Below are 17,537 nucleotides of genomic sequence, written 5' to 3' on the forward strand. Positions count from 1 at the left end.
TCAAGTTTTCCTCTGTTCTTTATTAATGGGCTGTTGAGTGCATCCTACAACCTTAGGCACCAACTAAAGCTCTGTGATGTGTGGTTTGATTTTTTTGTTTCTCAATCCAATCCTTAGAGAAAACAGTTCCAACCATTGTTTTACAGCCCATAAAAATATTGATCTACATCCATCGGAAAAATGCCCTCCATTAAATCTTGAACAACCAGGAACACCCACTAGGTATCATCAAAAAATGTTTCTTTTAAAGCCGGAAATAAAGACAAGAAAAAACAGAGCCAACATTCTAATCATTGCAGTTGTGATAATAATACATACGTCATTTATTTATTATTCTGATATTGATTGATTGGTAAAATACTTACATTTAAACACTTCTTTTTTTTTTTTACAAACCACTGAATTTAGTAATAATTTTCAAGTGAAGCTGCTTGTTGTGCAGAATACAATACATTTTCGCCATTCTTCTAATTTCAGATTATGACTTGTGGAGGCTAGCAAGCTGAAATTAGCTGAAGTTAGCTAGCCAGGCTATCTGCTCTGCTGGGGTAGAGCTAGCTAAACCTCACAGCTGCCATCTTTAGCAAGGATAGCAGCTACCAGTTTCAGAAAAATCTTATTTAGCTAAGAACTTAAATTCAAACAAATTTTAAATGTTGTCTAACTGTTAAGAAGGTATAGAGTATACAATTTCAAGTTCGGATGCTGCTATCTGGTGACTCCCAACATGGAAATCAGTCATCTGTCAAGTAACTGACAATAACATGCAACATGCTACTGCACTCGAGAGTTGAACACAAACCACCAGGACCTATAACCACCCTACCACATAACAATAATTAATAAAATCTATGTTTTTCTTTCTTTTAAAGTGGCTGATATTTATCAGATTGTGTTTTGATACCAAATGAACTGGTGAGCTGCATACCTGTTCTATATTTCTTTTTAAAAAAAACAAACAATTGTTGCCATGATTTTGAAGGCGTATGTTGAAAATTATTATAGGTTATTTACCTTACTTTAAACAAATGACACTTACTTATTTGGCAGCTATTACTGAATGTTATTGATTTAATGAGAAGAAGGATTTTCCTGTATAGCGATCGACTTGTGTAGTCAGGGCTGAGAAGATTCCGGCTCTGCTGCCGGGAATGGGAAGAGCCTGTAATGAGCTGTGCTGCCTCCGGCTGACAACTTCACTGACTCCCACCCTCATTAAGGATCCTGGGAGCTGTCAGGACCAGCTCCTGGCAGGCAGCTGGCTCTCGCCCCGGCCCACGCCGACACTCTGCAGATACAATGCTCTAATGAGCTGCTTATCGGTGCAGCTTCAGGAACATTTATGAGTCCGATTAAGCTGGATTCCAATAAAAACGGCTATCTCGGCTTCCATAGTCATTAGTGCCATCAACTGCGTTTAAAAAAGGAAACCTGTAAGAAATGGGTGAATGTACTGTTAAAATGTGTGAAGGAACTTTCAGTTAAGACTTTTAACAGGTGTTTTTCTTGTGTTTTCTACTGCATGTCCATGTTTGTGAGATGTATTGTAAAACAAAAAAAAAAAAGTTTATTTTTCCCCTTAGCTGACCTCACCTCTACTTCAATGACAAGACGGTCTCAAGCCTGCAGAGGAATTAATAACTTCCCAGTTTTTTTTTTTTTTTTTTTTTTTTTTTTTTGCAAAGGGCGTTTCTGGGAAGAAAATCTTTCCTGTTCACCAGGCTGCCGATTCCTGTCTCTTAGCGTGCCAGGCTCTTTCCCCGACTCTCGGTCTGGGATGAGGTTCAGTGAAACAGGGAGCAGTTAAGGAAGAGGGGGTGGGGTCAAGGGGGTGACACTGCAAATGTGACACACCTCTGGTGGCTTCAACTGGTCACGATGTTACAGGAAGAGTATAGGGAGTTTTGGGATTTCCCCCCACTTCACACAGGAGCCAGTGACCTCCAGAGGTGCAGCGAGGATCTGGAAACATCGGAGACTGCGGTATTTACTTGCGTGTAAAAATCGATCCTCCCGATTGGAAGGAAAACAAAAATTGTGTTAACCTTGAATTATGCCAGCACTTTAGGAAACTGGAAAGTTTCCAGTGACTCATCCGGGAAGCCCGCCTTTCTGTCAGCTGCGCCACAGATCGTAGGAGGCCCGAACTGTAGAAAATCCGATCCGTGCGTGGGCTCGCGCCGCTGCATTTTCTGCAGTTGTTTTCTGAGCAGAGGCGCCTCTTCCGAGGTGTCGAATGAGTCTGTGGTGATGTGGGGCCCGGCTTCCCGCTGCTTTCTGCTTCCACTCTCTGCCCACATTCCCAAACCGCTGTGGAGATAAAGTTAGCTCGGCGTTGCAATCGCTTAGCTGTCGCCACCTCCGAGTGACGCAACCTCGCCCCAGACTCCCATTTTTATCAACAATATGCAAAAAAAAAGAAAAATATGAAGACGGCTAAATATAACCTCACGGTCGGCCCTCCCGACCTGCTCTCTGGAAATCGGATCCGCGAGAGGAAAACAGGAGTCGGGTTTGTTTTGGCACCAGATCTTCGTTTTAATAGTTATAGTTCCAGTCACTAGAATAAATAAAATCGAGCTATAACGGAGGAGTATCTGTGTGACATAATTTAATGCACGTGTCATACAAACAGGCATGCATGCAAGAAATTGGGCCCAGCTGTGACCTCAACACTCAGGTATTCAGTCATAAAGTAAAACACTGCACGCCTGCACATCCTTCTATGGCAAAAATAAAAATAAATTACCTGCACCTTCAGTTCTAGTTTACATTTCACCAACAGCAGCACAAAGCTGCTGTATCAACTATTACCCCTTAGAATCTTCCAGAAAAACAAAACAAGACCAGCAGCGCCTATTTCCGTTCACCCTGTCAGAAGAAATGCTACATGATTCAGTAAAGATCGCTTACTCTTATCTCAAAGTGGCATTAACGAACTGTGTTGTCGGTTCTGTGAAGCAAATCTCCACAGCAGAGAGGAAACGTCTTCAGAAACTTCTCTGAATTTACTCTCGGTTTAAATGATACATTTCCAACCTCAGAGGAATGAACAGAGGTCACAAATGAGCCCAATTCAAAGAGAAACAAAAAGCTGCTCAACATCCATATTGTAGAGTACCATTCCAACTGTATAATTAATAACGTAATTATACGTTATTATCAATGTATAATATGCATAAACTGTACACCCCAAGCCAGATCATACCGATCTCTTGTCATGTTTAACAAGACTGACGTCTCGTTGACTGGTCAATGATTTACTTTTTTTTTTTTTACTCATTTTGTGGTTTTGTCATCTTGCTTTACAAGTTTCAAGAAATCTTTAGTTTTTTTGTGTGTGGTTTTTTTTAATGAACTACATTCTAAGCTATTTGGTCATGTGAAATTAGTTAGCTCCAATAAAGGTTCTGGTTCAGAGACCAACTGGTCTCATTTCCTCCATCAGCTTTCAGGGAACTAGTTTTTGGCCTTCACAGAACGTGTCAGGTGTCTGCCGAGGCACCGTTTGCTTCTTCAGTTGTTGAGCATGAAGGACAGGGGTTATGAGCGCTATACAGCCTGTTAACCTGATGGCCCAGCATGGCGTCTGTGTGGTACATTCAGTTATAAACTGTTAAAGATATCTGCTGCATGAAATGAAGAGCTCGAGGTCTGATTGTCCAAACTTCAAGGAGATCAGGGCACGCAGTAACTCTGGCTGACCATAAGGGCGGTTTGACTCTCCCTTCGTTTGTCCTTCTTCTTCCTCAGTCGGAGCCTCCAGCAGATGGCGCTGGATCCCAGCAGGCCTAGCCCTGCAGAAAGCAGCACCAGTCCAAGCAGGGAGATGGTGGACCCGTGGGTGTTGAAGGTGTAAGCCACCGCCGTCACCACGACGCCGGCGATGAGGACAAACACGCCAAACGGCACCACGCAGCGGTAGCAGGACATCTCCGCGCCGCCGGTCGCCGCCGTCAGCTGGACCTCGTTGACGTGCGGGATGCGTGTTGTCACGACGACAGCACTGTCCTTCCTGGTCTTCTCCCGGCTCAGCCTCTCTGCCGAGATGGACGACGGGATCCTCACGGCGTTCCTCGGGATCCTTCCGCCCCCTTTGGCGTAGAGGTCGTCTGGCATGGTGATCTTACTGGCGAGGAACAGGTGAGCCATGACGGGGGATGTCAGAGCTCGGCCAATTAGAGAGCAGCTAGCTGTAAACAGAAACAAAAAGTTAGCTTACAGCCTTTTTTTTAACATGCAGTTAAAGATGAGTGGTTTTAAATAGCAGCTGTACTTCCGGTTTACAGTAAATGTGATTTTTATTGCTTAAATGTCCCATAAAAGGTGTGCTTATCCATCTTGGTTTATAACCAAGTGTATTGGTATCAAATAAAGTAAGTAGGTATTTGGTGAATCTGATTTCAGTAGCTAAAAACATACACTTTTCAACTCTTTGCTAGGTTTTCTTCAGATAGCATCAGTATTTGTTTTGACATTGATCACGCACTCAAATTCTGTCATATTGCATCCAATTGTAATTTGTATGTCTTAAAGAAAGACAGCCTCAGTTTTGCTGAACAAGCAACGTTTCTTACAGTAAACCATGAGGTTGAAAGCAGTCAGACGGCCATTTTAAACTTAATGATTCTGATGAGGTATGGACAATATGGGGAAACCCCAAAAGGCTTCACTTTCCATAAGATGGCATCTGTAAAAGGGCTTAAAAAACAAAGTCCGTCTTCAAACTCCACATTCCTCCCATACCACAAACTGGCCTGTTCTGAATTTGCAAGGTAGCACCACACATGTCACACTGGTAGGTGAATGGCTTCCAATGTTACTAGCTTAAAAAATTAGCATAACAAACTACTTTATGTTTCTTGAGGGGTTTTCCTGGACCAATGGTTATCATGTTTGGAACTGTTGTTGAACAATGTGTTTGATTTTAAACATTGTTTTTACAAATTGCCTACCGTGTTCTCCAGCAGGGGTTAGGAACGACAGTTGCCTGTGAGTAGCTAAGATCTGTGACTTCTCGAGACCCTCATTAAAATCGCTGTTATTAGTTCAGACACCAAATATAGCTCGAGACAAAAGTCTCCAAGTCTGTTCTCTCACTGTGGAAAACTCAACCGGTTATTAACTTTGATTAACAAAGTGTCATTGTAAGTTTATGTTGTTCTATGTTTTTTTTAATATCCGTCGGCATCCATCTATCTCTGTGGGTTAATGTGGCAGTTTGTAGCTACGCCTCTGAGGTCAGACGCTGGTAATGAAATTTTAATGTGGGGCAGATGGAGGGAACGTCAAGCTTCATTGCCATCAGTTAACACAAGCAGCTGCTGTTCAGGAAACAAGCAGAAGTTGTTTTTTTTCCCCAAGTCTAATAAAACAAAATGAACTTTGCTGAACATGAAGTGAGGCTGGAGAGGCGCTCGGTTTAACAGTCAGTTTATCATATTCCAAGCAGCCTGAGCTGATTAATTTCATCTGTAGTTTTACGTCTTCTACCTGACGGTCCTGCTTCTGTTGGAGACTGATTGTTCCTAAAGCAGATAAAGAGAATATTGCCAATGATCCTTAAAGTTCTTCTTTTGTAATTTCACCAACATCTGTAAATGTAACTCAGACAAAGACATGTGCTTTTCTAGAAACAGGGAGACGAGCAGAACCACAAATCTTACTCGGGAAACTGCTTGAGAAATTAAAGTTGACCTAGTAGAGCAAATCTGTAACAATCATATTGAAAACTACTGTTTTTTTATTTTATTTTTATTTTTTACAAATAATACTTAGGGGCAAAACTCAGTGTAAGAAAACTGTTTACAGCCTCTGTTACATGAGAAAATAATCGGTATCCAGCTGCAAGTTTGATGACTAATTAAGAGCAACAGCCAGTATATTCCCCCCCAGTAATTGTGAACATGGCACTTTTATGGTTTAACATCTTACAGGCTGCTTTTTCATTTATAAATAAAATTAAATACCTATTCAGAAAAGCACCTACTAATAAAGCGTAGCAGATTAAACCTTTGGCTTGCTTTATTAACTCTTCCATTATTTGGTAGGTATGTTACATATATATGTTACTATGCTTTTACTTTGCAACCGGCACCAGGTTTTTATTGTCTATCGTGTTTAGATAACAAGTTCCAAATTCACTACGCATATCCTGCTCTCTGGATTTTGCTTTTGAAAACTCGCATAAAAATGCCTAAATAGCAAAACCTTTCTCATTAGGAAGAAGTAATAAAGCTAGAACATTTTCATAAGAAATTATTATAAACACCAACCACCAATCTTAGATGGCCTTTAAGTTAATGACTGGATAAATAATGACATGATTTTGACTGGTTCACTTTTTGCAACCAGGTGGATCCATGTGTGCTTTAAAAACTCCATCCCATTTTGAGTATGTGATTCTCCATTTGTCCAGCAGGTGTCCTCGCAGAGCCCTGACACAGACTAGTTTCTCACCTGCTGCTCTCGTCTCCCCTTTAAATCCATTCAGCTGGTTGTCAGTTTTTCTCTGTTCCTGTGGGCTCGCCTGAACAATCCTTGCTCACTGAACTTTCCTGGTATACAAGTTTCTCCTTTCCAAGGTTTTCTTGCCTCTGGTGTTGTTCTGTTGGACCTTTTCATATTAGATTGATCCAGAGCAAAGCCTCTGGTATACACATTGAGGGAAGCCTCTAATGGTGATTTTGACATCTTATTTTGTTTGCCTTAAAACCAAAAATATGTTTAGTTTATAATAAAAGAAAAGCGTCAGACTCAACATTCGGCTCATTACATTGGTTTGCAAAAAAAAAAGAAGAGTTGCACAACGTCAGATGAAGGTGAATACATGATTTTTCAGTGAAACGCTGCAATATTGTCTTTGTAGAATATTGCATTGCTGTGGTGGAAGTGAAGCCTGTCACGGCTGTAAAACCCGACGCCCTGCAGGCTGAATTTTTGCAGGGAAAGAAAAAAAAGAAAAAGAAAATCCACTTACCGCAGCAGAGAGCAGAGCTCCATTCCTCTGGCTGTTTGGGTCGTGTTCCTGACTGCGGACGTGAACTCGTGGAGAATCAGTCAGCGCCTCACTTCTCCGCTCCGTACCGTCCCCCCTGCAGGAAGAAATGAGGGAATATGGCTATCAACAGAAGGAGGTGGCAGAGAGAAGGGGGGTCAGGGGGAGCAGGAGGGGGAGGAGACAGGGCGCCTTCCTCCAACACCTCCCAAACACCCAGCCCACCTCCCATCAGACTGCCAGAAGAAGCTTTAACTCTTTCCTCCCTTCAGAGATTCTCCGATTCAATCTGTCAAACAAATTGAATCTGGTGCGACTGAATAAGGATGCAGTAAACCAAGATGGTATGCCTTTTCTTTACAGTCATGGTTCCCTTCATCCTCCGGTAGATCCATGACATCATCGAGGTCACACGAGAGATGATGGGTTCTGATTGGTTTGAGTCGTCCGGTACCTGACACGAGGCTCGGTCGAGTCGTAACAAAGATTTGCGACCCAAGAAATCACAGAAACATCATGCGGTCTTCACATTTCAGAGCCTGGGCTCTGTTCAGTCTGCTGCAGTTGGTTTTCACTCTCGAACCGGACGAATGGAAACGTTAGAGTCTGAGTGGAGACAGCTGAGCTGCTGTTGCTGAGGATAGACATGAAACACAACAAAACTGCATCCATTTTTTTTTTTTTAAAGAGAACCAGTAGGAGAGCTGAGAGGTCTCCGCCCTGCAGCTGAGCATCCAGCGTGTGGGAGGAATCAGATGTTTCCTCTGAGGCCTTCAAGCAGCTCCTCTTTCACGTCCACAAAAGTCTGAGGACGATGGTCAGCCAGTTGCTTCACTTTGTTTGAAGATGTTCTGTAGGATATGCTTGTACTGTGTGTATACAGTTAATTTAAATTTGAATGACCAATGTGGTATTTTTTTATTGCACCTGGATAACACCACAGAAAATGATTTTATTGTTAAGGTCGCTATTTAAAGAATATACTGAAAAATGTTGTTTGTACTTTTAACTGGTACAATCTTGTTTGTTTTTTTTGTTTGTTTTTTTTGGGGGGGAAAGGTTATGTGCAGTGATTTCAACTTTTTTTTTATGACACATAAAAACAAAATACAGAAGTCCATGTTTGGACTTCTTTTGCTTTTGCATTTCGCACCTAGGTTTGTGGTTGTATGTGTATCTTGAAGAAAAAGATGTAAAACCTTCGACATTGTACGAACAAGATATTAATGTACTTGGAAAAGCCGTAAAAAACGTATCGTAGCAAAAAGACTTTCAGTGTTCAATATCCTTCATGAACGGACTAGTAAATGCATTAGTGAGAGACAAAGCAAAACCTTTTGCATGGGAACGGAAAAGAAACAAAATTTCCCCCTTATCCCCAGGGGTTCTCCGTAGTATTCTGGTAAAATAAGAAAGCAGACTTCAACTACATCTGCTTTTCTGTTTAGGTACAGAGGAGAAAAAAAAATAGGTCATGAATTTGGATCACAGTGATTAATTTAAAACAATGCGGGTCTCATTTAAATGGGTTATGACTAGCAGGTGGTTCTGGTCCACCAGTGTGCAGCTCAGACTCCACCTGCAGTTTCAGCTCTGAATCTAGTTCAGCGGAAAAGTTCTCGGGTCTTCTGCTGACTCTGAGCCAAAGTTTTCGTGCAGATCAGTGAGAATAAAACACCGCCTTCCCATCCGTTCCATCTCGTGGCCCACCTGCCAACTGAATTCCAGTTTCTGCAGGTTTTCTGGGTTGATGTTTTTTATTTTATTTTTTTAAGGGTTTTGGGATTATAGATGACGGCTATGCGGTCTTGTGGGTGTTGATACAATGAAAAAGAGCAGCAGACTGTTTCTGCCTCACAGAAAACATACAGATCAGATTTTTTTTGTTGAAGAATTTGCAAGAGTTGAGTGAATGTTTTTTCTTTTTTCTCAAGAGGCTGAGTGTCTACATCCAACTTTAATCTTTGATGGCATGAGTCCTTCTGGCTAAATATCATCCAGCATAAAATGTCATCCTCACTGCTTTTTACACATTTCTCTCGGATGGATCCTTGTGCGAGAGAAATTAGTTTCACGAATGTCTGTACTTGACCCAACATCCAGCGGCCTGTTCTGAACAAAATAAATGCAGCTGTGCACATGGGGAGTAACGCCTAAACATTCATCACATGCTGTTTTTGCAGCTGACCAGGGACCAGTTAAGGTCCCCAGTAGGCTCAAAAGCTAAGGGAACAACAAAAAAAAAATTCTGTGTTGGTGTTTGAACATTCCTAACTCTTGGAGCACTTCTTCATATTTCCTGGAGGTTTTCTTCTTCTCTCCGCTTTTAATTGAAGCTGAAGAACTGATCATTTTTATGATTAACAAGTTTGATTTCCCTCCCGACATCACAACACCGTGGGGACAGTGCGCGAGTGCTGAATCGCTTCCTTCCTAGTTCCGTCTTTTTTTGGGGGGTCGGGAACAATCCGAGTTATTTGTTTTGGACTCGAGTCCCTGGCGGCGTGGCGCGCTGCTTCCTCCCCTTCGCCAGATGGTTTCGGGCCGTGCGTGTGGAGACAGCGAGTTCGTCGCTGCTCGCAACGGACTTTCAGTTCTTCCTCCTTTCGCCGCTTCCTGCCTTCACAGGTGCATCCAAACTCCAGCTTCAGAGCTCTGGAAAAGTTGACTTTGCATTTCTGTCACTTCACATCCTCCAGTTACCAAAAAAAGACTTCAGTAAAAGTGTTTGGTCCTGCCAGGGGCCCCACAAGGTCCCCTGAAAAGTGCTGAGCTGATGAAAACCAGTAGAAAAAACCCCCAAAAACACCCTCAGTTGTGGGTTATCAGACACATTCTGACTCTGAAGTGGAGTCTTATAATCTGAGGTATTCCGTGGCTCCCTGTAGAAACCAGAAACATCACAGATAGCTGATAAAATCGCAGACTTGAAGAATCTGGGAGGAAGTTCCTGGTGCAGCTGAAAGTAGATCCGTCTGTGCAAGATTATGTTAGTTTGAGAGATTCTCCTCACTAAACCATTCCATTATTTTAACCTACAGTTACCTTTTCCAAACATGTGACCTCTTCCAGACACTTCTAACCAGCAGGGAATCTATCCGGAAGGAAGAGGAGCTTACTAAATATGCACAGGACTGCAAAAAAAAAGGCTTTTCTAACCCAAAACAAGATCTATTTCTGAACAAAGTGGGCGAATAAGACATGATTGATTTCTTTGTATTAACTGTTACAAAAGTAGCTTTTTATTATTATTATTATTATTATTATTATTATTAGACGTTCATTTTGCACCAAATATCCTGGTGCTTCCGTTTCTTACTTTCTGAAGGTTTATCGTCTGTATTTTCATTGTGTGAGTGGATGAATCAGAATTTGCCCGGTTTTAGTGCAACAGGCAGAAGTCCTTGATTGTTGCAACAAATCGGTGAAGTTTAGAGATGAAGACCCATCAGGAAAAGGTCAGAGCAGACCACAAGGCCACATGTAGTTCTGGACTCGGTTAAATTTTAACATCTATATCTAAATAAACTTTTGGCAATCTTCAAAAATTTTCAGAACTCAGGGGAGAGGGTGCAGAAAAATGGCTGGCTGATTTTTTTTGGTTTGTTTTTTTGTAATTAGAAAAGTCATTCAGACAGTTGCAACTCGTCCTAAATTCTGCTGCTAGCGTCCTGACCAACATCAAGAATATCAGGTAATCGGGTTTCCCTCTGTAAAGCGAGCTTCTTCTGTCCACTTTTTCTGGTTTAATTTCACTTGCAGTGCTATAACAAATACTTTCAGAAAACACTGACAGAAGCCTTTGCTAGCAGTCTCATGTGGAACATACAAAAGCAAAATAGAAAGAACTGTGGCTGTGTTTGAGCAACGAGAAGACGCAGGGTGTGACCGTTTGGTAATATTAGACTCAGAGGAAAGTCAGGATGTTATTAAGAGAGAACAGCAACTGAAGCCAAGTGGAGCAGGAGTGACAGGATGTGAAAACCAGATCAAATAAACCACAGGAAGGATGAGGAGGGATGCAGGTCACAAATAATTTAATGAAAGGGCTTAAATCTCCAAGAAGATTGACGGAGAAGAGCGGAGACTGAGCAGGAAACAAACGCATGTGGGCTGAAAAAACAAGGTAGAACAGAAAACCGTCGACGTGAAGTAAAAACGTGCAGGGGGAGAGGTCAGGAGGTCATCCCCCTGAGAGGAGCGAGGAAGATGCTCCAGCCCAGCAGTCAGCAGGTCACATGGACCTGCATCTGCTCAGCTTTCACCTGGACTCTTCTCCTAATACTAAGCTTTCAAATGAAAGAAAAAAAATTAATTTACCATTTTTCTGTTGCGATCACGTTTTTGTTTATTGTCCAAGACTATATTGATTGATTTTTCCAAAATTTTCCATGAATTTTCTGTTCCCCTCTCTTTTTGTTCTTTTTAAATTTTTGTAATTGTTATGTATATTTTGGTAATGTTTTCACCAAAGAAGGAAAATTACCTAGACACAAATTCTTTCTGTCCTGATCCACATGCTGTTTGCTCTACAGATATGTTTCAGGTGGGTTTTATTTGTTTGTTTTTAATCGCATTTCCAATCTTTGTCTCTATTGTTCTGGGAAAACTCTCCCAGTTCCAACACTGGCAACACTGAACAGTCTGTCACTAGACAGACTAAGAAGTTTGGATAATATAAAAATATTTCAGTGTTGATTTCTCCAAATCAATTCCACCTAAAGGCTACTGTTTGCTGTAACACTTGGGACTAACTAAACGTGTGCGAAAAGTTGCTTCTTGAGCTAAAAACTCTCAGTATTTGAGTCTTTGTCCATAATTCTCATTATTGTTATCAAAATTGCTTTGAAACCCAATCAAACTGTGGCGGATCCACATCAGCTTCCACAAGAACTAAAACAGAGCCTTTGTTTACACTGAACCATGATGACATCTAGTGGTACTTTGAGGAACAGCAATAACCAGTCTGACAAATACAGCCCAAACTTTCTCTTTAAACAATTTAATGAGATTTATCGTTTTCTTCAAAATTGTTTGTATTTCACAGGCAGTTTAAAATAGAGCAGCTCTAGTTTTCACTGCTTCCTGAAGGGGCTCAGGATCAGGGAGATGGCTTCTGATGCTTTATGGATCTCTTCAGTACTTCGAGGTCCTGGAAACCAAAACAGAATCTTGTAAGGCTCTCTAGGAATCCCCTAAACATAAGCAATGCTGGTGATCTAGACCAACCAATAACTTTAATACATCAAAAAATAGATTTTCCAAAATGTGTCTCTCATGAGGCTCCAGGGTGCCATGAAATTGGGAGCGACAACCGAGGAACCCAGAAAAGAACTAGAAAAAGAGTAGTGGCGCACAAGAGTAAGAGAATAAGTAAAGAACGTTTGAAAACGTCCTCAGCCCATTTTCAAAGGAAGTCGGGGCCTATTTTAGGTTTTCGTGGAGTTTCCACAAGAAATAATTACAGGACCTGAGAGGTCATTGTGAAACCACCAGAATCAGAAGAAAAATACAGTAAAACCTCCAGATTTAGCCGTACAGCTACTGGAATTGTCGAACTTCTAATACGATGCTACAAAATGTCCTAACAGGCTCAAAATAAAATAAAATACTCAGAAAAATAACCAATAACTGTTTTTTTTCTCAGAGACTGATCACTTGTAGAACCAACACTATTCTAGGAGATGTGCTATCAGAGCACTCAATAGGGTTAAAGAAAATTAAAAACGTTTTTCTGCTGAACCAGACCAATAAGAACACCCTACTTCAACAGAACCCAATATTCTGCGTCAAGTAAACATGTTTAAGACTCTGAAAAGTCAAATCAGTTGCTCCAGGAACGTTTGCTATTGACGTTGCACAAAATCCCCCTTGTTAACACATTAACCATACAAAATTTCAGACCACACCTGCAGCACCACACAAACCCTAATCACAGCCTGAACTATGCAGCCTATCTTCATTCTAAACAATTGGCTTTCTTCCTCTTCCCTTTTTGTATGATGATGGGATTTTATGAGCTGAAACACATTTAACAATCTTGATGACCCCTATAGACCAATGTGAGAACCAGTTAAACCTATAAAATTGCTCATTTTCAGAACTTCCAGTCAAAGATTAGACGTATGTTAACGAAAATCTCAATAATACCTACAAATGTTATTTCAGAACTTCGCAGAATTTGAAGAGACTTTGAGGAACAAAGAGCTATGCTTCACTCTTGATGGAATCAGTGATCAGTGATTTGCAGAAGTAACTGGAATGTGATTGATACACAGTTGGATGGAACTTACCATTTAGAATTACATACCCATTTGGAGAGATGGTGGCAGTGATTCCAGGAACCCCCCGAAAAAAGAGACTTGGAAACAGCTCCGGGTGGTAGCTGTAAAGAGTGATCACGACACAAAACGAGAGAAAGTTACTGGGGACCCAGCGTTGTCGAGCAGAATCAGTGCAGTCACCAAACACTGCTCAGTTATTGGAAACGAAAATTGGATAAAACTCCCTTTAAATGGTGATTTGATTGATTTAAATGTTTTAAAAAGTTCTGGGTCAGGTAATGGTGAAAACAATTGTCATTGCGCTACTTTGCAAGGAATTTGAGAATTACGTTTTTAAACGTTTCACATGATCATTGCTGGACAAATGTTGAGAAATCTGTCTGTATTTGTTGGGAAATGAATGTGTATTCTTTCATCTAAGTCCAAAGGTGCAACATGATAGTCAAAACCAAGACTCATGGCTGAACATTATCCAATGTGGGATGGGACCATGTGTTACCCGCAAGTCTTTTATCGCCTTTGATATGTCAGACTGTGGAGAATTTTATGAAGAAGTATGAATTTCAAAATTGTCTTCTCAAGAAAATGTTTCCAATGCATCGGAGTATTGCTTGACAACAAAGTCTCAAGATTCAACAGTGATGCCAACATTTCAGCCCTTTGTTGGCCATATTGGACATTACAGGTCACACTTACAGAGTGACCTGTAATGTCACATGTGAATGCAAACACTGTACATTACTGCTCATAAATAGTTGTCCTGACCTGCACTCTTTATTATATGCCTGTCGAACATCTGCTAAGTGAACTGGGAAGAATTTGCCACAGCTCAAAATGTTCTTGATTTGAAAGTTCAGAAGGCGGACCGGGAAGTTGAGCTTTTGCACTATTCGGGCGAACTTCCTGGCTGCTCGGTGAGACTCGTCAATGCTGCCCAAACGGACAAAGAGAGGGTCACTTTAGTGAGACCAGCACACTGAGTTCCAGGAACTGGAGCACATACTGACCTCTTGGCTCCTGCACAAACAAGGGTCCCGTTTCTAAACAATCTTGCTGTGGACCTTGGCTTACGGATTCTTATGGTGATTGCTGGAAAAGTCTGAAATACAACAATAAACAGAAGGAAAAAACAGGTAAGAGCAAACTCTACATGTATTGGCAGCAGTAGGAGCAGTCTGGAAGTGTTGCATTTGAAGTTCATTCACCTTTGGGTTGTACTCACAGTTCCACTTGTTTCTGGCTATAAAGTTTAGGTCCAATTTACAGCCGAGCCTTGCTGTAGACAAGACGTTACTGCATAGAAAGATCGAAACACAGCGTTCACGACTGGATGTTGCGATTGAGAATGTCAGAAAACTGAAAAGAGAGGACTCTACTGTATCTGTGGTTTGAATGTGAGGTCCACGGGGTTTTCTGGAACTGAAGGGGGAATAGAAAAGGTGCTGTTGCTTGGCAAGACATCCAAAGTATTATGTTCAGCTGAAACAAAAAAAAGGAAAAAAAAAAAATACTGTTTTCAGAGGTCAGACCATCTGGCCTCAAAGCTTCAGAGAACCAGGGAGTCATTGTAACTTCCTTAAATTCTACGGGTTTGTTTTGGGAAATAATAGAAACATCAAGTTAAAATGGAGCTTGACGTTAAGAAAATCAAAGTTACATCTGATATTTTAAATGCAAAGAAAGGTGAAAAAAATAGTCTTTGTTCTGGGGATTGTTCCTGCCTCCTTAAAAAAAAATAAAAGAACAACCCGTAGTATAATCTTTATGACAAAGTATCAACAAACAGGGTGAATTTCGTTAGCTGCTTCTTCAAATACTCCTACAGGAATGCATACTGTTAAATGTCCAAGAATTAAACCATTTCTATTGACTCTTTGAAGAAACTTGGAGCATGTGAGTTATTACAACATCTAATTTTCCTTTGGAAATAATAACGCATTGTTAAACAGAATTAAACTGAGTGAATAAGCGACTTGTAGAGCCAACTTTAACAAATAACTCAGCAGTGTTTTGATGTTCGTCTTATCAGTCTCTCACATCGTTACGAAGGAATTTTTGAAGATGATTATGTTCAATCAGGTGTGCAGACATTAGATCCTGAAAAGCTCTCTGAAGGAGCCACCACATCATTTAATCATGGTCGAGGTCTGGTCTTTAACTGGACCATTAAAACTGCTCTCTTTTTCAGCTTTTATGATGCAAATTTGCTCCTTTGTTGTGGGATTATTGTCTTATTAATGACCCAGCTTTCATAAAGCTTCAGTTGTTGGACAAATTACCTCATATTTTACTCAAGAACACTTTGGTAAATAGAGGAACTGCTATGCTGTCACACTTTTCCCGTAGAAAATATTCTCAAAGAGTCGACGCATAAGCACTTTCCTTTTGGGATTAACGATATTAATAAACTGATTGAACTGAATAGACTTTGTGTTGTTCTCTAACTGCAGTTTTATGTCAAGTCACTTTAAGCCCTGGCAAGTACCAGATGTGTTAGTTTGTACCTGTGTTGTTCTGTTCCAAGCAGATCATGAGTTCTTTGATTACATCTTTAATCTCCTCTTGTTTTGTGTCCTGGAGCCAGAAAATGATGGAAGAAATCAGAAATCCCAAAGAGTTTTCAAGCAGCGCTACAGCTGCGTCTGATTCTCTGAGTTTGGATTCAAAGACAAACACGCATACGATGATGTAAATTCAGACCAAAAGTCCTTGGAGTGCATCATCATTCCTTCATTTTTTTTAACAGATGGCATCAATTTATGTAACTCGACATGTAAACAGAAAGGTTTCACAGAAATTAAATGGAAAAAGGAACATCAGGACAACAGCGCAGCAACATGTCTTCGCTAAAGATACCCTCAGTAAACAGCACAAATGGAACCTGTAGGATTTGACCAAACCCAAGGCCTTATACCATTAATTAATTAGTTAATTATACTATTAGTTAATAGTATGTTGTTGCATTGTTGTGATGACGTGCTGAAGGTGGAGTGTCAGGAAGAGCAGGAGCTTTTTAAAGATTTTTAATCGTCAAGTTACAAACTCAAATTTCTTAAGTCTGTTAGTTATTTTTTGATATACAGCATTTCTCAGACAACTGAAGGCAATATAGTTGCTTGTTTGTGCATAATACCGTCTCTTTAATGTAACTTTAAACGTTAAGACCATAGCACAGGTGTGTTGGCATCTAACTGGTGAACAGGACAACAACATTTGTACTTACAGTTAAGATATACGTTTCAAAAAAGTGCTCCAGGTTGTGCCAGTCCATGACAGAGTCCATTATGGGAAATGTTTCATCAGTGTCCACTCAGCTGCTATTTGTTGGCAACTGACTAAGGTTCAAATGTTTGTTTGGATTTAAGTATTCTCAGTCCAGAGAATTCTGTTGCTAAGTTACTGAAATTATGGAAGATGCAACGCAGACTAGCTCTTGATTAATTCATCGATCTAAATTTACAGAATAACTTCCTGTAATGTTTACTGTTAATACAAATTAATTTGGAAATTATGAATTATTTTAATTGCAAGTTTAATACACACCATTGTGTTCCCACCATTCTTTATCATTCCCTGATTTCTCTGTTTCTTATCAATAACTATTTGTTTTTATGGGTCTGGGTTTTTTTTAATTATTGTTATTATTTTGATAACTTCATTGTGCGCCTCTCTAGAGGCCAAATGTCTGTACTTGTGTTATGCTTGACTGTTTGAAAAGGGCTTTATTAATAATGTTTGATTGAATTCAGTAATAGAGCTCGTGAATTTCAAGGTTTTTATTAGCAGAGCTTCAAAGAGTCATCAGTAAGGAGGAAGATAAGAGTTTTCCCAGTGAAACAAACACAAGAGTACCATGTTGATGTTTGAGCCACTTTGCCACTTTTCCCAGTGACTTGGTACTCATAATTTTATGATGCAAATTTGCTCCTTTGTTTGGGGATTATTGTCTTATTAATGACCCAGCTTGCATACAGCTTCAGTTGTTGGACAAATTACCTCATATTTTACTCGAGAACACTTTGGTAAATAGAGGAACTGCTATGCAGTGCAGTATGACTAAATCTCGCAGCTCGAACGACTTCTTTCATCATCTGAATCTCAGCGAGGCCGTGTCATTAGCCGAATATAAACACGGTTAACTGTTCTGTCTGATCAGAGCCTCGGTGGCTTTCCTTTTCATTAGAAGAATAATTGATTTTGAACGAACCCATGTGTTCTTGCTTTTTTGATGCTGTAAAGTTTCATTGTTGCCATTA

At 40.5% G+C, this 17,537-nt stretch overlaps 2 protein-coding genes across 2 annotated transcripts; both read right to left on the minus strand.

Annotated features, from left to right (window-relative positions):
• Window positions 1–2,513: 2,513 nt before the first annotated feature.
• On the minus strand, window positions 2,514–7,203 carry LOC102226414 (transmembrane protein 100). Its single transcript, XM_005806720.3, has 2 exons — window positions 6,980–7,203; window positions 2,514–4,193 (listed from the first exon to the last, which is right to left on the minus strand). Exon 2 carries the CDS (start codon window positions 4,150–4,152, stop codon window positions 3,679–3,681), a length of 474 nt encoding a protein of 157 aa, XP_005806777.1. The 5' UTR covers window positions 4,153–4,193; window positions 6,980–7,203; the 3' UTR covers window positions 2,514–3,678.
• Window positions 7,204–12,072: 4,869 nt separating this feature from the next.
• On the minus strand, window positions 12,073–16,564 carry LOC102226161 (TATA-box-binding protein-like). Its single transcript, XM_014471651.1, has 8 exons — window positions 16,505–16,564; window positions 15,786–15,855; window positions 14,658–14,760; window positions 14,487–14,574; window positions 14,289–14,380; window positions 14,047–14,211; window positions 13,291–13,382; window positions 12,073–12,149 (listed from the first exon to the last, which is right to left on the minus strand). The coding sequence occupies exons 1-8, from the start codon at window positions 16,562–16,564 to the stop codon at window positions 12,073–12,075; spliced, it is 747 nt and encodes a 248-aa protein (XP_014327137.1).
• Window positions 16,565–17,537: the final 973 nt, after the last annotated feature.

The sequence above is a fragment of the Xiphophorus maculatus genome, chromosome 10, assembly GCF_002775205.1.
Source record: "Xiphophorus maculatus strain JP 163 A chromosome 10, X_maculatus-5.0-male, whole genome shotgun sequence".
Taxonomy (NCBI): Eukaryota; Metazoa; Chordata; class Actinopteri; order Cyprinodontiformes; family Poeciliidae; genus Xiphophorus; species Xiphophorus maculatus.